Source organism: Rutidosis leptorrhynchoides, chromosome 3 (assembly GCF_046630445.1).
Source record: "Rutidosis leptorrhynchoides isolate AG116_Rl617_1_P2 chromosome 3, CSIRO_AGI_Rlap_v1, whole genome shotgun sequence".
In the NCBI taxonomy this organism is placed as follows: Eukaryota; Viridiplantae; Streptophyta; class Magnoliopsida; order Asterales; family Asteraceae; genus Rutidosis; species Rutidosis leptorrhynchoides.
This window is the reverse complement of record NC_092335.1, coordinates 625848929-625871408: the sequence shown is the minus strand read 5'-3', so window position 1 is coordinate 625871408 and position 22480 is coordinate 625848929. Positions and strand designations below refer to the sequence as shown.

General features: G+C 33.4%; 1 protein-coding gene across 1 annotated transcript; it reads left to right on the top strand.

Moving 5' to 3' along the window:
• Window positions 1-20996: 20996 nt before the first annotated feature.
• LOC139902322 (WUSCHEL-related homeobox 4-like) lies at window positions 20997-22147 on the top strand. The gene is made up of 2 exons (XM_071884961.1): window positions 20997-21317; window positions 21944-22147. Exons 1-2 carry the CDS (start codon window positions 20997-20999, stop codon window positions 22145-22147), a joined length of 525 nt encoding a protein of 174 aa, XP_071741062.1.
• The last annotated feature ends 333 nt before the right edge of the window (window positions 22148-22480 follow it).

Here is a 22480-nt window from a genome sequence, read left to right as displayed (position 1 = left end):
ATTCCGGGATTTCGGGTTGTTGAAGTAGACCTGATGGTTTCTGATGCTCAGCTTTGACCTTAGAACACGTCAAACATTCTCCTACGTATTTAGTAACATCGGCTTTCATACCCGGCCACCAAAAATGTTTCTTGAGATCCTTGTACATCTTCCCCGTTCCAGGATGTATTGAGTATCTGGTTTTATGAGCTTCTCTAAGTACCATTTCTCTCATATCTCCAAATTTTGGTACCCAAATCCTTTCAGCCCTATACCGGGTTCCGTCTTCCCGAATATTAAGATACTTCTCTGATCCTTTGGGTATTTCATCCTTTAAATTTCCCTCTTTTAAAACTCCTTGTTGCGCCTCCTTTATTTGAGTAGTAATGTTATTATGAATCATTATATTCATAGATTTTACTCGAATGGGTTCTCTGTCCTTCCTGCTCAAGGCATCGGCTACCACATTTGCCTTCCCCGGGTGGTAACGAATCTCAAAGTCGTAATCATTCAATAATTCAATCCACCTACGCTGCCTCATATTCAGTTGTTTCTGATTAAATATGTGTTGAAGACTTTTGTGGTCGGTATATATAATACTTTTGACCCCATATAAGTAGTGCCTCCAAGTCTTTAATGCAAAAACAACCGCGCCAAATTCCAAATCATGCGTCGTATAATTTTGTTCGTGAATCTTCAATTGTCTAGACGCATAAGCAATCACCTTCGTTCGTTGCATTAATACACAACCGAGACCTTGCTTTGATGCATCACAATAAATCACAAAATCATCATTCCCTTCAGGCAATGACAATATAGGTGCCGTAGTTAGCTTTTTCTTCAATAACTGAAACGCTTTCTCTTGTTCATCATTCCATTCAAATTTCTTCCCTTTATGCGTTAATGCAGTCAAGGGTTTTGCTATTCTGGAAAAGTCTTGGATGAACCTTCTGTAGTAACCAGCTAGTCCTAAAAACTGGCGTATGTGTTTCGGAGTTTTCGGGGTTTCCCACTTTTCAACAGTTTCTATCTTTGCCGGATCCACCTTAATACCTTCTTTGTTCACTATGTGACCGAGGAATTGAACTTCTTCCAACCAAAATGCACACTTTGAAAACTTAGCGTACAATTCTTCCTTCCTCAATACTTCTAACACCTTTCTCAAATGTTCACCGTATTCTTGGTCATTCTTTGAGTAAATAAGTATGTCATCAATGAAAACAATGACAAACTTGTCAAGGTATGGTCCACACACTCGGTTCATAAGGTCCATGAACACAGCTGGTGCATTAGTTAAACCAAACGGCATGACCATAAACTCGTAATGACCGTAACGTGTTCTGAAAGCAGTCTTTGGAATATCATCTTCTTTCACCCGCATTTGATGATACCCGGAACATAAGTCAATCTTTGAATAAACAGACGAGCCTTGTAGTTGATCAAATAAGTCATCGATTCTCGGTAGTGGGTAGCGGTTCTTGATGGTAAGTTTGTTCAACTCTCGGTAGTCGATACACAACCTGAATGTACCATCTTTCTTCTTGACAAACAAAACAGGAGCTTCCCACGGTGATGTGCTTGGTCGAATGAAACCACGCTCTAAAAGTTCTTGTAATTGGCTTTGTAGTTCTTTCATCTCGCTGGGTGCAAGTCTGTAAGGAGCACGAGCTATTGGTGCAGCTCCTGGTACAAGATCTATTTGAAATTCAACGGGTCGATGTGGGGGTAATCCCGGTAATTCTTTCGGAAATACATCGGGAAATTCTTTTGCGACGGGAACATCATTGATTCTCTTTTCTTCAGTTTGTACTTTCTCGACGTGTGCTAGAACAGCATAGCAACCTTTTCTTATTAGTTTTTGTGCCTTCAAATTACTAATAAGATGTAGCTTCGTGTTGCCCTTTTCTCCGTACACCATTAAGGGTTTTCCCTTTTCTCGTATAATGCGAATTGCATTTTTGTAACAAACGATCTCCGCTTTCACTTCTTTCAACCAGTCCATACCAATTATCACATCAAAACTCCCTAACTCTACTGGTATCAAATCAATCTTAAATGTTTCGCTAACCAGTTTAATTTATCGATTCCGACATATATTATCTGCTGAAATTAATTTACCATTTGCTAATTCGAGTAAAAATTTACTATCCAAAGGCGTCAATGGACAACTTAATTTAGCACAAAAATCTCTACTCATATAGCTTCTATCCGCACCCGAATCAAATAAAACGTAAGCAGATTTATTGTCAATAAGAAACGTACCCGTAACAAGCTCCGGGTCTTCCTGTGCCTCTGCCGCATTAATATTGAAAACTCTTCCACGGCCTTGTCCATTCGTGTTCTCCTGGTTCGGGCAATTTCTAATAATGTGGCCCGGTTTTCCACATTTATAACAAACTACATTGGCATAACTTGCTCCGACACTACTTGCTCCGCCATTACTCGTTCCGACACCATTTGTTCCTTTCGTTCTATTAACCCCTGGTCCGTAGACCTCACACTTCGCCGCGCTATGACCATTTCTTTTACACTTGTTGCAAAATTTGGTGCAGAACCCCGAGTGATTCTTTTCACACCTTTGGCATAGCTGCTTCTGATTGTTGTTGTTGTTGCGGTTATTATTGTTGTTGGGATGATTGTTGTAGTTGTTGTTGTTGTTGTTGTTGTTGTTGTTGTTGTTGGGCCGTTTGTTGTAGTTGCGATTGATGTTGCGATTGTTGGGATAATTGTTGCGATTATTGTTGTAATTGCTGTTGTTGTTGTATTGGTGATTCTTATCACCGTTTTCCTCCCACTTTCTTTTGACTTGCTTCACATTGGCCTCTTCAGCAGTCTGTTCTTTAATTCTTTCTTCAATTTGGTTCACGAGTTTGTGAGCCATTCTACATGCCTGTTGTATGGAGGCGGGCTCGTGTGAACTTATATCTTCTTGGATTCTTTCCGGTAATCCTTTCACAAACGCGTCGATCTTCTCTTCCTCATCTTCGAATGCTCCCGGACACAAAAGGCACAATTCTGTGAATCGTCTTTCGTACGTGGTAATATCAAATCCTTGGGTTCGTAACCCTCTAAGTTCTGTCTTGAGCTTATTGACCTCGGTTCTGGGACGGTACTTCTCGTTCATCAAGTGCTTGAATGCTGACCACGGTAGTGCGTACGCATCGTCTTGTCCCACTTGCTCTAGATAGGTATTCCACCATGTTAACGCAGAACCTGTGAAGGTATGCGTAGCGTACTTTACTTTGTCCTCTTCAGTACACTTACTTATGGCAAACACCGATTCGACCTTCTCGGTCCACCGTTTCAATCCGATCGGTCCTTCGGTTCCATAAAATTCCAAAGGTTTGCAGGCAGTGAATTCTTTGTAGGTGCATCCTACACGATTTCCTGTACGGCTAGATCCAAGGTTATTGTTGGTATGTAGCGCAGCCTGTACTGCGGCTATGTTTGAAGCTAGAAAAGTACGGAATTCCTCTTCATTCATATTCACGGTGTGTCGAGTAGTCGGTGCCATTTCCTTCAAAATAGTTAAATGGAACAAGTTAATCATACAGAATATTAAGAGTAGTTAATAGTATTTCGTAGCATAATATGAACTCATTTATAAAAGCTTTTTCTTCATATTAGCGTTTTATAAGTTTAAATTCGGGTAGTACCTACCCGTTAAGTTCATACTTAGTAGCTAATATGCAATTCAACTACTACAATTCTATATGAAAAACTGATTATAATAATATTTCGCGTTCAAACTTTTATACAATATTTTACAAACTTACAATACCGCTTATTTTACATAAAGCATGAAATATAGCACACAATAACTTTGATACAAGATAGTTGTGAAGATAATTCTAGCTAGTACACAAGTCGTTCAGCAAAGGCAATAAAGACACGTAATTCATACGTCCAGAAACAAGTCATGCATTCTGGTTTTACTAGGACTACTTCCCATCCTTGGTCTTGTGCAACATAACCGTTATGGCCGTTGATAAGACAGCGTGTTGTAACGTCGTCAAAGGGACGAGGGTTACGTAATGTCCAACAGTCCCGTAATAATCTAAAAACCTCATTTCTTACCCCAATTACCGACTCCGTCACTTGTGGAAACGTTTTGTTTAATAGTTGTAGCCCGATGTTCTTGTTCTCACTTTGGTGAGAAGCGAACATTACTAATCCGTAAGCATAACATGATTCTTTATGTTGCATGTTAGCCGCTTTTTCTAAATCACGAAGTCCAATATTCGGATATATTGAGTCAAAATAATTTCTTAACCCGTTGCGTAAAATAGCATTTGGGTTCCCCGCAATATATGCGTCAAAGTAAACACATCGTAACTTATGGGTTTCCCAATGTGATATCCCCCATCTTTCAAACGAAAGTCTCTTATAAACCAAGACATTCTTGGAACATTCTTCGAATGTCTTACAAACTGATCTCGCCTTAAATAGTTGTGCCGAGGAATTCTGGCCGACTCTAGACAAGATTTCATCAATCATGTCTCCGGGTAGGTCTCTTAAAATATTGGGTTGTCTATCCATTTTGTGTTTTTAAACTGTAAAATAGACAAGAGTTAGATTCATAAAAAAATACTTATTAATACAAGCAATTTTTACATATATCATAAAGCATAAGAACACTATATTACATATATTACACCACACGAATACAACTATCTTATTCCGACTCGCTCGTTTCTTCTTCTTCGGTTTTGGTTCGTTTTGCCAAGTTTCTAGGGATATATGATGTTCCCCTAATACGAGCCGTCGTTGTCCACATTGGTTTAGAAAAACCTGGTGGTTTAGAGGTTCCCGGGTCATTGTTACAACTTAAGGACTTCGGGGGTTGACGATACATATAAAGTTCATCTGGGTTGGAATTAGATTTCTCTATTTTTATGCCCTTTTCCTTATTATTTTCTTTTGCCTTTTTAAATTCAGTTGGGGTAATTTCTATAACATCATCGGAATTCTCGTCAGAATCCGATTCATCGGAGAATTGGTAATCCTCCCAATATTTTGCTTCCTTGGCGGAAACACCATTGACCATAATTAACCTTGGTCGGTTGGTTGAGGATTTTATTTTACTTAACCGTTTTATTATTTCCCCCACCGGTTCTATTTCTTCATCCGGTTCCGATTCTTCTTCCGGTTCCGATTCTTCTTCCGGTTCCGACTCTTCTTCCGGTTCCTCTTCGGGAACTTGTGAATCAGTCCACGAATCATTCCAATTTACATTTGACTCTTCATTATTATTAGGTGAGTCAATGGGACTTGTTCTAGAGGTAGACATCTATCACATAATATCAAACGCGTTAAGAGATTAATATATCACATAATATTCACATGTTAAAAATATATAGTTTCCAACAAAATTTGTTAAGCAATCATTTTTCAAGTAAACACGGTCGAAGTCCAGACTCACTAATGCATCCTAACAAACTCGATAAGACACACTAATGTAAAATTCTGGTTCTCTAAGACCAACGCTCTGATACCAACTGAAATGTCCCGTTCTTATTGATTAAAAACGTTCCATATTAATTGATTTCGTTGCGAGGTTTTGACCTCTATATGAGACGTTTTTCAAAGACTGCATTCATTTTTAAAACAAACCATAACCTTTATTTCATAAATAAAGGTTTAAAAAGCTTTACGTAGATTATCAAATAATGATAATCTAAAATATCCTGTTTACACACGACCATTACATAATGGTTTACAATACAAATATGTTACATCGAAATCAGTTTCTTGAATGCAGTTTTTACACAATATCATACAAACATGGACTCCAAATCTTGTCCTTATTTTAGTATGCAACAGCGGAAGCTCTTAATATTCACCTGAGAATAAACATGCTTTAAACGTCAACAAAAATGTTGGTGAGTTATAGGTTTAACCTATATATATCAAATCGTAACAATAGACCACAAGATTTCATATTTCAATACACATCCCATACATAGAGATAAAAATCATTCATATGGTGAACACCTGGTAACCGACATTAACAAGATGCATATATAAGAATATCCCCATCATTCCGGGACACCCTTCGGATATGATATAAATTTCGAAGTACTAAAGCATCCGGTACTTTGGATGGGGTTTGTTAGGCCCAATAGATCTATCTTTAGAGTTCGCGTCAATTAGGGTGTCTGTTCCCTAATTCTTAGATTACCAGACTTAATAAAAAGGGGCATATTCGATTTCGATAATTCAACCATAGAATGTAGTTTCACGTACTTGTGTCTATTTTGTAAATCATTTATAAAACCTGCATGTATTCTCATCCCAAAAATATTAGATTTTAAAAGTGGGACTATAACTCACTTTCACAGATTTTTACTTCGTCGGGAAGTAAGACTTGGCCACTGGTTGATTCACGAACCTATAACAATATATACATATATATCAAAGTATGTTCAAAATATATTTACAACACTTTTAATATATTTTGATGTTTTAAGTTTATTAAGTCAGCTGTCCTTGTTAGTAACCTACAACTAGTTGTCCACAGTTAGATGTACAGAAATAAATCGATAAATATTATCTTGAATCAATCCACGACCCAGTGTATACGTATCTCAGTATTGATCACAACTCAAACTATATATATTTTGGAATCAACCTCAACCCAGTATAGCTAACTCCAACATTCACATATAGAGTGTCTATGGTTGTTCCGAAATATATATAGATGTGTCGACATGATAGGTCGAAACATTGTATACGTGTCTATGGTATCTCAAGATTACATAATATACAATACAAGTTGATTAAGTTATGGTTGGAATAGATTTGTTACCAATTTTCACGTAGCTAAAATGAGAAAAATTATCCAATCTTGTTTTACCCATAACTTCTTCATTTTAAATCCGTTTTGAGTGAATCAAATTGCTATGGTTTCATATTGAACTCTATTTTATGAATATAAACAGAAAAGTATAGGTTTATAGTCGAAAAAATAAGTTACAAGTCGTTTTTGTAAAGGTAGTCATTTCAGTCGAAAGAACGACGTCTAGATGACCATTTTAGAAAACATACTTCCACTTTGAGTTTAATCATAATTTTTGGATATAGTTTCATGTTCATAATAGAAATCATTTTCTCAGAATAACAACTTTAAAATCAAAGTTTATCATAGTTTTTAATTAACTAACCCAAAACAGCCCGCGGTGTTACTACAACGGCGTAAATCCGGTTTTACGGTGTTTTTCGTGTTTCCAGGTTTTAAATCATTAAGTTAGCATATCATATAGATATAGAACATGTGTTTAGTTGATTTTAAAAGTCAAGTTAGAAGGATTAACTTTTGTTTGCGAACAAGTTTAGAATTAACTAAACTATGTTCTAGTGATTACAAGTTTAAACCTTCGAATAAGATAGCTTTATATGTATGAATCGAATGATGTTATGAACATCATTACTACCTTAAGTTCCTTGGATAAACCTACTGGAAAAGAGAAAAATGGATCTAGCTTCAATGGATCCTTTGGATGGCTCGAAGTTCTTGAAGCAGAATCATGACACGAAAACAAGTTCAAGTAAGATCATCACTTGAAATAAGATTGTTATAGTTATAGAAATTGAACCAAAGTTTGAATATGATTATTACCTTGTAATAGAATGATAACCTACTGTAAGAAACAAAGATTTCTTGAGATTGGATGATCACCTTACAAGATTGGAAGTGAGCTAGCAAACTTGAAAGTATTCTTGATTTTATGAAACTAGAACTTTTGGAATTTATGAAGAACACTTAGAACTTGAAGATAGAACTTGAGAGAGATCAATTAGATGAAGAAAATTGAAGAATGAAAGTGTTTGTAGGTGTTTTTGGTCGTTGGTGTATGGATTAGATATAAAGGATATGTAATTTTGTTTTCATGTAAATAAGTCATGAATGATTACTCATATTTTTGTAATTTTATGAGATATTTCATGCTAGTTGCCAAATGATGGTTCCCACATGTGTTAGGTGACTCACATGGGCTGCTAAGAGCTGATCATTGGAGTGTATATACCAATAGTACATACATCTAAAAGCTGTGTATTGTACGAGTACGAATACGGGTGCATACGAGTAGAATTGTTGATGAAACTGAACGAGGATGTAATTGTAAGCATTTTTATTAAGTAGAAGTATTTTGATAAGTGTATTGAAGTCTTTCAAAAGTGTATAAATACATATTAAAACACTACATGTATATACATTTTAACTGAGTCGTTAAGTCATCGTTAGTCGTTACATGTAAGTGTTGTTTTGAAACCTTTAGGTTAACGATCTTGTTAAATGTTGTTAACCCAATGTTTATAATATCAAATGAGATTTTAAATTATTATATTATCATGATATTATCATGTATGAATATCTCTTAATATGATATATATACATTAAATATCTTTACAACGATAATCGTTACATATATGTCTCGTTTAAAAATCATTAAGTTAGTAGTCTTGTTTTTACATATGTAGTTCATTGTTAATATACTTAATGATATGTTTACTTATCATAGTATCATGTTAACTATATATATATCCATATATATGTCATCATATAGTTTTTACAAGTTTTAACGTTCGTGAATCACCGGTCAACTTGGGTGGTCAATTGTCTATATGAAACATATTTCAATTAATCAAGTCTTAACAAGTTTGATTGCTTAACATGTTGGAAACATTTAATCATGTAAATATCAATCTCAATTAATATATATAAACATGGAAAAGTTCGGGTCACTACACATCCAACCTCAAGAAATCTTTGTTTCTTACAGTAGGTTATCATTCTAATACAAGGTAATAATCATATTCAAACTTTGGTTCAATTTCTATAACTATAACAATCTTATTTCAAGTGATGATCTTACTTGAACTTGTTTTCGTGTCATGATTCTGCTTCAAGAACTTCGAGCCATCCAAGGATCCGTTGAAGCTAGATCCATTTTTCTATTTTCCAGTAGGTTTATCCAAGGAACTTAAGGTAGTAATGATGTTCATAACATCATTCGATTCATACATAAAAAGCTATCATATTCGAAGTGGTAAACTAGTAATCACTAGAACATAGTTTAGTTAATTCTAAACTTGTTCGCAAATAAAGTTAATCCTTCTAACTACACTTTTAAAATCAACTATACACATGATCTATATCTATATGATATGCTAACTTAATGATTTAAAACCCTGAAACACGATAAACACCATAAAAACAGATTTACGCCGTCGTAGTTACAACCGGGGCTGTTTTGGTTTGGATAATTAAAAACTATGAAAAACTTTGATTTAAAAGCTATACTTCTGGAAAAATGATTTTTCTTATGAACATGAAACCATATCCAAAAATCATGGTTAAACTCAAAGTGAAAGTATGTTTTTCAAAACAGTCATCAAGATGTCGTTCTTTCGACGGAAATGACTACCTCTTTCAAAAATGACTTATAACTTGTATTTACGACTATAAACCTATACCTTTTCAGTTTAGTTTCATAAAGTGAAGTTCAATACGAAACCGTGGCCGCTTAAATCACTCAAAACGGATTAGAAACGAAGAAATGGCGAGCAAAACAAAATTGGTAAAAACTACTCATTTTAGCTACGTGAAAATTGGTAACAAATCTATTCCAACCATAACTTAATCAACTTATATTGTATATTATGTAATCTTGAGATACCATAGACACGTATACAATGTTTCGACCTATCATGTCGACACATCTATATATATTTCGGAACAACCATAGACACTCTATATGTGAATGTTGGAGTTAGCTATACAGGGTTGAGGTTGATTCCAAAATATATATAGTTTGAGTTGTGATCAATACTGAGATATGTATACACTGGGTCGTGGATTGATTCAAGATAATATATATCGATTTATTTCTGTACATCTAACTGTGGACAACTAGTTGTAGGTTACTAACGAGGACAGCTGACTTAATAAACTTAAAACATCAAAATGTATTAAAAGTGTTGTAAATATATTTTGAACATACTTTGATATATATGTACATATTTGTTATAGGTTCGTGAATCAACCAGTGGCCAAGTCTTACTTCCCGACGAAGTAAAAAAAATCTGTGAAAGTGAGTTATAGTCCCACTTTTAAAATCTAATATTTTTGGGATGAGAATACATGCAGGTTTTATAAATGATTTACAAAATAGACACAAGTACGTGAAACTACATTCTATGGTTGAATTATTGAAATCGAATATGCCCCTTTTTATTAAGTCTGGTAATCTAAGAATTAGGGAACAGACACCCTAATTAACGCGAATCCTAAAGATAGATCTATTGTGTAGTGACCCGAACTTTTCCATGTTTATATATATTAATTGAGATTGATATTTACATGATTAAATGTTTCCAACATGTTAAGCAATCAAACTTGTTAAGACTTGATTAATTGAAATATGTTTCATATAGACAATTGACCACCCAAGTTGACCGGCGATTCACGAACGTTAAAACTTGTAAAAACGACATGACGATATATATATGGATATACATATGGTTAACATGAGATTATGATAATTAAATATCTCCATAAGTATATTAACAATGAGTTATATACATATAAACAAGACTACTAACTTAAGGATTTCGAAACGAGACATATATGTAACGATTATCGTTGTAACGACATTTAAATGTATATATATCATATTAAGATATATTAATATATCATAATATCATGATAATATAATAATTTAACATCTCATTAGATATAATAAACAATGGGTTAACAACATTAATTGAGATCGTTAACTTAAAGGTTTCAAAACAACACTTACATGTAACGACTAACGATGACTTAACGACTCAGTTAAAATGTATATACATGTAGTGTATTTAGATGTATTAAAATACTTTTGGAAGACTTCAAGACATATATCAAAACACTCATACTTAACGAAAATGGTTACAGTTACTTTCCCATTCTTTTCTTTCATCAAGAATTCTAGTCGTATTCTTACCCGTATTATACACAGCTTCAAAACGTACTTACTATGGGTATATACCAATAGGAACTAGCATGGGATTCCACTCTTGATTATGTCATGTATGACTAATCAATTTTAACTTCTACCATGAGCTAGTCAACTAACTAGAACTCCTTTTAACCCCACTCACCACTCACCAATTACCACTCATCATTCACTCCATTTCACTTCCAATTCTCTTTCTAATTCTCTCTCAACACACACACACACACACACACACACACACTATTATGAACGTATTTTTCCAGTAGTTAATCATCATCTTCATTAAAAATCACTTCAAGAATCAAGCTATAATCATCATAGGAAGAACACTTCAAGAACACTTCAAAAATCCCTTCAAGTTTACTAATTTACTTCCAAGCTTTCTAATCCATTCCAAGTAATCATCTAAGATCAAGAAACCTTTGTTATATACAGTAGGTTATCTTTCTTATTCAAGGTAATATTCATATTCAAACTTTGATTCAATTTCTATAACTATAAACTATCTTAATTCGAGTAAAAATCTTACTTGAACTTGTTTTTGTGTCATGATCTTACTTCAAGAACTTTCAAGCCATCCAAGATCCTTTGAAGCTAGATCATTTCTTGTCACTTCCATTAGGTTTACCAACTAAACTTGAGGTATTAATGATGTTCATAACATCATTCGATTCATATATATAAAACTATCTTATTCGAAGGTTTAAACTCGAAATCACTAGAACATAGTTTAGTTAATTCTAAACTTGTTCGCAAACAAAAGTTAATCCTTCTAACTTGACTTTTAAAATTAACTAAACACATGTTCTATATCTATATGATATGCTAACTTAATGATTTAAAACCTGAAAACACGAAAAACACCGTAAAATCGGATTTACGCCGTCGTAGTAACACCGCGGGCTGTTTTTGGGTTAGTTAATTAAAAACTATGATAAACTTTGATTTAAAAGTTGTTATTCTGAGAAAATGATTTTTATTATGAACATGAAACTATATCCAAAAATTATGGTTAAACTCAAAGTGGAAGTATGTTTTCTAAAATGGTCATCTAGACGTCGTTCTTTCGACTGAAATGACTACCTTTACAAAAACGACTTGTAACTTATTTTTCCGACTATAAACCTATACTTTTTCTGTTTAGATTCATAAAATAGAGTTCAATATGAAACCATAGCAATTTGATTCACTCAAAATGGATTTAAAATGAAGAAGTTATGGGTAAAACAAGATTGGATAATTTTTCTCATTTTAGCTACGTGAAAATTGGTAACAAATCTATTCCAACCATAACTTAATCAACTTGTATTGTATATTATGTAATCTTGAGATACCATAGACACGTATACAATGTTTCGACCTATCATGTCGACACATCTATATATATTTCGGAACAACCATAGACACTCTATATGTGAATGTTGGAGTTAGCTATACAGGGTTGAGGTTGATTCCAAAATATATATAGCTTGAGTTGTGATCAATACTGAGATACGTATACACTGGGTCGTGGATTGATTCAAGATAATATTTATCGATTTATTTCTGTACATCTAACTGTGGACAACTAGTTGTAGGTTACTAACGAGGACAGCTGACTTAATAAACTTAAAACATCAAAATATATTAAAAGTGTTATAAATATATTTTGAACATACTTTAATATATATGTATATATTGTTATAGGTTCGTGAATCAACAGTGGCCAAGTCTTACTTCTCGACGAAGTAAAAAATCTGTGAAAGTGAGTTATAGTCCCACTTTAAAAATCTAATATTTTGGGATGAGAATACATGCAGGTTTTATAAATGATTTACAAAATAGACACAAGTACGTGAAACTACATTCTATGGTTGAATTATCGAAATCGAATATGCCCCTTTTTATTAAGTCTGGTAATCTAAGAATTAGGGAACAGACACCCTAATTGACGCGAATCCTAAAGATAGATCTATTGGGCCTAACAAACCCCATCCAAAGTACCGGATGCTTTAGTACTTCGAAATTTATATCATATCCGAAGGGTGTCCCGGAATGATGGGGATATTCTTATATATGCATCTTGTTAATGTCGGTTACCAGGTGTTCACCATATGAATGATTTTTATCTCTATGTATGGGATGTGTATTGAAATATGAAATCTTGTGGTCTATTGTTACGATTTGATATATATAGGTTAAACCTATAACTCACCAACATTTTTGTTGACGTTTAAAGCATGTTTATTCTCAGGTGAATATTAAGAGCTTCCGCTGTTGCATACTAAAATAAGGACAAGATTTGGAGTCCATGTTTGTATGATATTGTGTAAAAACTGCATTCAAGAAACTGATTTCGATGTAACATATTTGTATTGTAAACCATTATGTAATGGTCGTGTGTAAACAGGATATTTTAGATTATCATTATTTGATAATCTACGTAAAGCTTTTTAAACCTTTATTTATGAAATAAAGGTTATGGTTTGTTTTAAAAATGAATGCAGTCTTTGAAAAACGTCTCATATAGAGGTCAAAACCTCGCAACGAAATCAATTAATATGGAACGTTTTTAATCAATAAGAACGGGACATTTCATATTGGGCCTAACAAACCCCATCCAAAGTACCGGATGCTTTAGTACTTCGAAATTTATATCATATCCGAAGGGTGTCCCGGAATGATGGGGATATTCTTATATATGCATCTTGTTAATGTCGGTTACCAGGTGTTCACCATATGAACGATTTTTATCTCTATGTATGGGATGTATATTGAAATATGAAATCTTGTGGTCTATTGTTATGATTTGATATATATAGGTTAAACCTATAACTCACCAACATTTTTTTGTTGACATTTTAAGCATGTTTATTCTCAGGTGATTATTAAGAGCTTCCGCTGTCGCATACTTAAATATGGACAAGATTTGGAGTCCATGCTTGTATGATATTGTGTAAAAACTGCATTCAAGAAACTTATTTCGTTGTAACATATTTGTATTGTAAACCATTATGTAATAGTCGTGTGTAAACAGGATATTTTAGATTATCATTATTTGATAATCTACGTAAAGCTTTTTAAACCTTTATTGTTGAAATAAAGGTTATGGTTTGTTTTAAAATGAATGCAGTCTTTGAAAAATGTCTCATATAGAGGTCAAAACCTCGCAACGAAATCAATTAATATGGAACGTTTTTAATCAATAAGAACGGGACATTTCAAGAAAGCCTTTTGTGCCAAAGCCAATTAAGTTCAGGGACAGTTTGAGAGTACAGACATGTTTCAATTCCAGCATCAACAGAATCTAGATCCAGCATATACACATTTTAAAATCTCCAGGCTACAAGTGTTGGCCTTCCTTTTGGATCATAAATAATACCAGCTTTCTTTCTTATTCTGATTTCACAGTCTTCATCAGCAATTTGGCTCACACTTAGCAGATTTTGCTTCAACCCTTCAACTAAAGCAACTTTCTTAAATGAAATATTTTCAGCTATAACAGTACCATAACCAATAGTTTTTGCAACAGAGTTATCACCATATCTAACAGAAGGACCTTTTTCTTCAACAAACCCTACAAGATGCTCTTTGCACCCAGTCATGTGTCTTGAGCAACCACTATCCAAATACCACATGTTACCCTGTTACACAAGAAGCAAACAAAAGAGAATGGTTAGTTTTTAAGGGGAACCCACTTTTCAGTGGGTTCAATTGGAGTACCCTTCACTCTCTAGACAAAAGCTTTGTTTCCAATCCAGATCAACTTATCCTTAACTGTTTTCAAAACACCTTTATTTTCACAAGCTTTAGGTTTCCATACCTTCTTAAGTTTCTCAGGAAAGCAAGATGTTCTTTTAACTGAAGATTTTTCTTGACTCTTTATTTTTTCATTGAGTTTTGAAATTCCCTTTTTGAGTTTTTGAATTGTCTTAGCTTGTTTTGACTTTGACCTTCTTTTAGTTGACCTATTTGGATCTGGACATGTGTCAGTGTCAGAGGATGATTCAGAATTGTTCTTGCAACTTGACTCTTGGGTGTCAGACTCTAGGTCAGAACATACACTATTGCTATTAGAGACTAAACTGGTAGAGTCTGAAGGTTTCAAAAGTTCAGACTCTAGTGGATTCCTGCTTTCAAGTATTATAGTCTCAGAAAGCTCAACATGATCTAAAGATCTTACAAAAGCATTGGTTAAAATCTTTTTGTCACCATCAAATTTTACAAAAGTATTTGGTAAAATGTCAGGTTTGAACATACTTGGATCAACTTCCACATTATTATTTAATATGTAGATTTTACCTAGTATAGCTTTGACATCATTAGGAATTTGTTTGTCAATAGCATCAGAATTCTTTTTGGAAGATACACACCAAGATTTATAAATTGTTTCATAGTGTTTTGACCTTTTCATTGACCTTCCTAATTCAGTATTTAACCTTTTAGTTTCTTCTGTGTATGCCATTTTATAGGTGTCAAGTTCAGCCTCACATTTTTTTAAGTCTTTAATTTCAACATCTTTGTTTTTGATGGCATTTTTAAGATCAAAAATTTGTGTTCTTAACCTATCAATATCTTCTAAGCACCACTTAAAGTCAAGTAGCAAGTACTGAAATATTCTCACTTTTTCATTATCAAGATAGTTTACAAAGTTTTGTACCTTATAGGCAGAAACTTTATTACAAGTAGTATCCTTATCCATCTTCTCAACAGCTTTCAGATCTTCCTCAAACTTGCTAGAGCCACTATCCCTTTCAATTATAGCTATAAGACACTTATCCTCTTCCTCATCAGATGATGAGTCTTCATCTTCCCATGCTTCTGTGTACAAAGCCTTTTCCTGTTCTTTGTTCTTTGATTTTTCTGCTTCACTCTTTAACTTCATGTACTTGAGCTTATACTTTCTTGCTTTGTTAACAGACTTGTTGGTATTTGAACCTCCTTCACCCTTAGACCAGCAATCAGCAACTATGTGTCCTATCTTGCCACACTTAAAGCATTTAGCCTTCTTTGGATCAAAAGTACTCTTGCTTTTACCCTGCTTGTAACCAAATTTTTTCTGCTCAATCCTTTGAGTCAGAAGAGCCAACTGATCTTCCAGATCTTTAATCTCCTCATCTTCATCAGAATCACTATCATCATCAGAAGTTTCATCACTTTCAGATTCAACCTTGCTAGAGTAACTAGAGAACAATTGCTTATTCTTCTTTGTGGTAGCCACCAATGCAGCTTCTGGATCTTTAGCAGTTTTCTTAGCATTTATCTTGTTCTTTAGTTGTGTTTCCTCAAAGTTTGACAGTATGCCAAACAATTCACTTAACTCATAGTTATCTATCTTTTCACTGATTACCATAGATGTAATCACAGATTCAAAGTTTGAAGGTAACAGTTCAATGAACTTTTGACACAACACTTGTTGTGTTTTCTCTACCCCAACACTTTCAAGATCATTTATCAGAACCTGAAATCTTGAATGAACATCACTCAAAGATTCTTTAGGCTGAGCAGCAAAATTTTCATAACATCTAATCAGATTCTTTTTCTTCTGAGTCTTAACAATAGTGACTCCTTCATAGTCATTAAGTAACAGATCCCACATAGCTTTAGCAGTCTTGGCATGACTGATCTTTCTTAGAATTGGAACAGTAACAACATTTCCAATAATACTCCTTATCTTGCTATCAAGTTTGAATTTTATGGCTTCTGCCTCAGACCACCTTTCTCTTGGGGTTTCACGAAAATAAGCAGGTTGTGCAGCAACAATATCTGCGGCAGGAACAGCATCAACCATTGCACCAGGAATAATGGGTCCTGTTGTGAGAACTTGTTCAGCTTCTTCATGAATAGATCCTAAAAACCATAGGACTTTCAACTTCCAAGTTGCAAAATCTGTGCCATCGAATATTGGCACACCTTTTCCAGCCATGACAGGGGTTGGAATGGTACTGGTAGACATTTTAATGAAAATATGGATCGTTTTAAAAGATTACCAAGAATTGGATTTACACCTTTCCCGCTCTGATACCAGTTAATAGTTCACAGTAATTGAACTATGAACACCAGACTCTCAATTAAACAATAAATAAGAATTATTAGTGCAAGAATTGAGAGAACACGATAATGAAATATAAAATTGATAATGTTGATCGTGCAAAGATACAAGTTCAAAGCAAACCATACGACCCTATTTATACAGATAAACACCAAAACTAAAGATTTGGTTTCCAAAACAACTTAGCTATAAATAAGGTAAAGATAAACTTAAAAACTAAACTAATATGCAAATAACTCTAAAGTTAATCTTCTGGAGATAAAACCGAATCAAAACAAATCTTCTTAAACTTTAAACATATCTCCAGAATATTCCTTAGCTTAGGCATCAAAAAATCTCAAACCGTTGACTTCAGTAAACATCAGAGTCTGCAACTTCAGACTCTAAATCTCCAGACTCTAGCATGCTTTTGACTCATCAGATTTTCATTTTCCCAACAGTGTTAACTTGGAGTTCATGGCCTGCACTATTTGTTCCTCGGTTGATGAAACTATTGATCATGTTTTGTTCTCATTTGTCACAAATTTGAAGATTTGACGTTTAAAATGGATTTGGATATAAGTGATTTTTCCTTATTTTTCTTTTTGCGTGTGCATGTCGAAATGGATAGATTCTATCAATTCATATACAGAATACAAGGAGAATTAGATTCTCCTCATTTCTATTGCAGCAATTTGGTGCATATGTAGATATCAGATCAACCAACTAAAAACGTTAAGGACATTCATGCAATTTGAAACAAATCACAAGGACCAATAACATAATTTTGTCTATTAAGAATTATGCCCTTGCATTTCAATTTTTTTTTTTTTTTTAGAATCACAGAAAGACACATTTGTACCACGAATAGTCCACTTTGAAACTCAAATTCACAACCTCAAATTTAATGAGTTACTTTGATATCATTAGAATTCAATATCATTATTAGACTAAATGTCCTTTGTTTGTTTTTAAATGTTCACAATAACAATATATACACTCTAAGAAAAGTATAACAATAACAATTATATATATATTTGGAACAACAAACATAAAAACACTCTTTTGTCGTCCATGATTTAAATTCACAATCTCAAAGTTAATGAGTTTCATTGATAGTGTTAAATCAGAAACATTCTAGTAGTACAATCATTATATTATATGTTAGTCAATCAATCTTCCTCTTTATATTCTTACAGTAATAATTAAGGGTGCGCTTGGTTCCTTTGAAGGAATGGCAATGGTAATAACAATGAGAATATAATAGGAATACATTGGAATGGAAATGAGTATCATCATTCCATTACTAGTGCTTGGTAACATTTAAATTTTATCTCCTCATCATAATAAGTTCATAATCACAACTCAGAATAAACAATTTTTTGAGTAAAGGGTTTCACCCAGTGAATTTTATTAATGAAAGAATATACATAAAGTACTAAACGATTTCAGGCAACAAGCCTGGAAGCCAAAGAACTAGAAGCCGAAATTAGCATCGAACCACAAGGACTAAAGAGACCTCAATAACCACCACAAAACAAACTAGCAAACATAAAACTATTATGGGATCTTCCACCTGTCTTTTAGCTTCCTCACTTGCTCCGAGTCTTTAAACTTCAACGAAAGCAATTTCAATCTAATAGTTGAGGTACACGACTTACCTTTGAAATGCTTGTTATTTCTATCTTGCCATAAGAAGTAAACGGATGCACCAAATAACAAGTTAGCGACCACACTTCTTGCAGTTTTTCTATGTGCCATAGGACTCAACCTATTGATCACATCCCTTCAATTATTACATGCGACTAAAGTATCAGATAGATCAGTAACTTTTTTCCATACATATTGAGAATATGAGCACTTAAAGAAAAGGTGGTTGTGTGAGTTAATTGTTTTTTGTATAAGGTGCAAACTAACAATGAGTCATCCGATATTTCCCACGCCTTTAACTTGTCTTGAGTCTTAAGCTTTTCACCAACAAGTAACCATACCAAGAACGAATGTTTTGGGACACATTGAGCAAACCAGACAACATGGTACCAAGGGACCATAGCACCATGAGGTCTAAACATTACATAAACAAAAAATACTTGATGGAGTTCTTATAGTGGATAATTTAAAAGAATTCAAAATCCTTTATAGTAGTAACTAGTGAAATGACCCGTGAAATTACGGGTTTGTTTAAATGAAACAGTTTAATGATAGGTATTAAGTGAACGTAAATGCTAAAGTTATTTAGTTTTATAACCCGTGGAACCACATAATCCAACTAAAAAACTCGTCAGCTGAACATTTTATCAAAACACCTAAAATGCATATTTAACAATCCACATCCAATCATAAGAGATAATATTGGTTGTCATTTTATTTAAAAGTGTAAATCAAAATATAAATGTAAAATTGGTTTCATTCTGCCTAACTTTTACACCTTCTCGTACTCAATTCAAAATAATTAATTAAAATAATTTAACTATTTAATTTTAATAATTAAAATAATTATTAATAAGATTTAATAATAATAATTAATTAATAATATTTAATTTTAATTCAAAATTATTTAGATTAATGACATCACCCACCATGCTTAGATTTTTTTTCTTTTTCTTTTTAATTTTTTCTTAACAAAGGAATTAGCCTAATAATGACATCATCATTTTAGCAATATAATAGAAACTATAGATAAGTAAAAGTAAATAGAAAATGATGATTAGTAAAGAAAAAAAAAAGATATAATAGATCCTAAATGTTTATTTACTTGTTGTTTAGATTCTTTATCAGTTTGTAACATAACTTGATAAATTGAGAGAGACGAGTTGATTTGAGAAGAGATGTGATGAAACCTAATTTTAATATTCTAAGAAAAAATATAAAATGCAGTTCAGGTACGTATTATTAGAAGATAAGAGCACGAGGTGTTCGTGTCTCTTTGCCAAGGTCCATTTCAGTGTCGAAAATGGACCTTGAAATTGATTAAAGTGGGGTGTCGTTCGGTGTCTATTTCGGTGTCAATTTCAAAGTGTGGACCAATAAGAAAATTGAGTAACTTAAAAAGAAAAAACAAAAAAAGAAGAAGAAGCAAACCCACCGTCGGGTGGGAGACATTAAAAATAGATGGTGGCTGAACTGGTATCCATATTTCCTCGGTGTCCTTGGTCGATGGTGAAATCGACCTTCAGACACCGTGTGCTCTAAAAGGAAAGTGAAGGCAGTTATTATTGATATAGTCATTAACTCATTATATATCCATAACCCTCATTTTTAAGGAGTAATGCGTCACTACCCATTAATCACCAATGATTCATTTCGTGATAATGTACCAAGCAAAATTAATCATTATCATTATCATTTCTTACCTTTCATTCCCCCTTGCCAAGTATACCCTAAAGGTGAGAGTAAAACATATACAAATATGGAAATAAATAGGTAATAAAATTGGGACAAAGAGTATTAATAATAAAAATATAAATAGTCTGAATAATCCAACAACCTTGATTGTGATCCCAGAACAATTCTTAGGCAAAGAAAATAATATAAATTGTTAGCACGACTGCATCTCTAATCCATCCATCCATTTAACTTTTATACTCCATTCCATAATAAATAATAATAATATAATATTTAATGCCACAGGCATCTTGCCTCAGTGGTAGCAGGTTTACCTGCTTGTGAGAGAGACCCGGGTTCGAGTCTCGATTGCGGCGGGGGTTTTCCCCGAATTCCTGACCTGGCTCCGCATGGAAGGGTCAAGGGTCGTGGTTTCCTCCGAGTGCGTGCGTGTGCGACTAACCTCTAACCTGCCGTTCAAAAAAAAAAAAAAATTAATATAATATTTAATTTCTTTTATCTTTTCAAAAAAGTACAACCAACAAGAGGGTGACGATGACATAATCAAATTAAATAAATAAATCCTTCAATTCCCTCAATAAATACCTCTTCATCACTCCAACGCCCTAATCAACATAACAACTTACAATATAAAAAAAAAAAGTCAATTCAGCCGGAGACTGATGTCAGTGTCACGATCATCAATTAGCAGTGGTGGTGGCGGCAGCGGCAGCAGGTGGTGTCCGACACCGGAGCAAGTGATGTTGTTAGAAGGAATGTATAGAGGAGGTGTGAAAACACCAACAGCAACTCAAATACAACAAATAACTGCAAGGCTATCTCTTTATGGAAAAATACAAGGCAAAAATGTTTTTTATTGGTTTCAAAATCATAAAGCTAGAGATCGACAAAAAATTCGGAAAAAACTTATGGCAATGTATCAACACCAACGTCTTCATCCTCCTTATAATGCACCTTATGATCATCATCCTTTACTAATTCAGGTAATTAACCTTGGTCCTCTTGGTTAATTGTATAATGTGACTAATTATAAACAACTTTTTACAAATAGAATTATGTATTATATAACGTAAATAACTTAATACGTACTACTGGTATGTCCCAATTTTTTTAAGGCAAAAGGTCGAATATTTACACTTTGTTTTGTGAAAACTTCTTTTGTAATTTTTTTTTTTACATATAGCATTCCTTCATGTAAATATATGTTATGATCAGTTCGGACCTTAATTAGGGTTTTTGATATTGTATGCATGTTTTAGCTGATGATTACATATTGTTGTGATAGTTATTAATAAATTGAATTTAACTAATTCACTACACCTATTTGGAAATATTATATGTTAATAAACAAAAATATACAAACATGCTGGAATTGTAAGTATAACAAAAAATCAAACCAAACATGCAAAATTAAACTTTAATTAAAATGATGGTAATCTGTAACTGCAAGAATAATGTATAATTTTTCTAAAAAATGTTTACCTGCAAATATTACTTTTATCTAAAACAATATACTTGTTAAAATATATATACCTTGATAGGCATGTAGATATCTATATTTTTAGCATTTAAATTTTTTAAAAATAATTGTGTAATTATTGTTCATCAGAATATTAATATTGATGATAACAACTCAAGCTGCAAAAATATGGTGAAGGAATGGAATGTAGATCAGAGCAGTTGCATGAAGCTGATGTGTGATTGTTCACTCATGAGAGTGATGATGATGGAGAGCACAAGTCCACATTGCACAAGAGTACCACCCAAAACCCTACAACTCTTCCCTACAACACCTATAAATTACCCCAATTAATAATCAAGTCAATTTCACATCAACTTAATTAGGGTTAGCTTTTCAAGTAGCAATTCTTTGTTAATTGAATAATTGATGGCAGTGTATGAACTAGCTAGGGCATGCATGTAATGAAGTGGAATTAGTTAATTTAAGTAGTTGTTGTTGTTTGTGGTAATGAGTTGTAAATCGTGTAATAAAGATTGTACTTTGATGATGAACATATGTTGAGTAGTGGAGTATGTGACTTGTGGGTTTCTGTTATGTCAATAGACATTTGCATGACAGTTGTAGTAGTAGGATTTGTACTATATAAAGAAAGATGAAAGATCTGAATTGCTATAGAAGCTAGCA

Excerpts from the sequence above, each read along its gene's own strand:
- LOC139902322 (XM_071884961.1), top strand. The coding sequence starts at position 20,997 with ATGTCAGTGTCACGATCATCAATTAGCAGTGGTGGTGGCGGCAGCGGC. Across the intron at positions 21,318-21,943 it reads ATCATCCTTTACTAATTCAG|AATATTAATATTGATGATAA; the intron begins GTAATTAACCTT and ends ATTGTTCATCAG.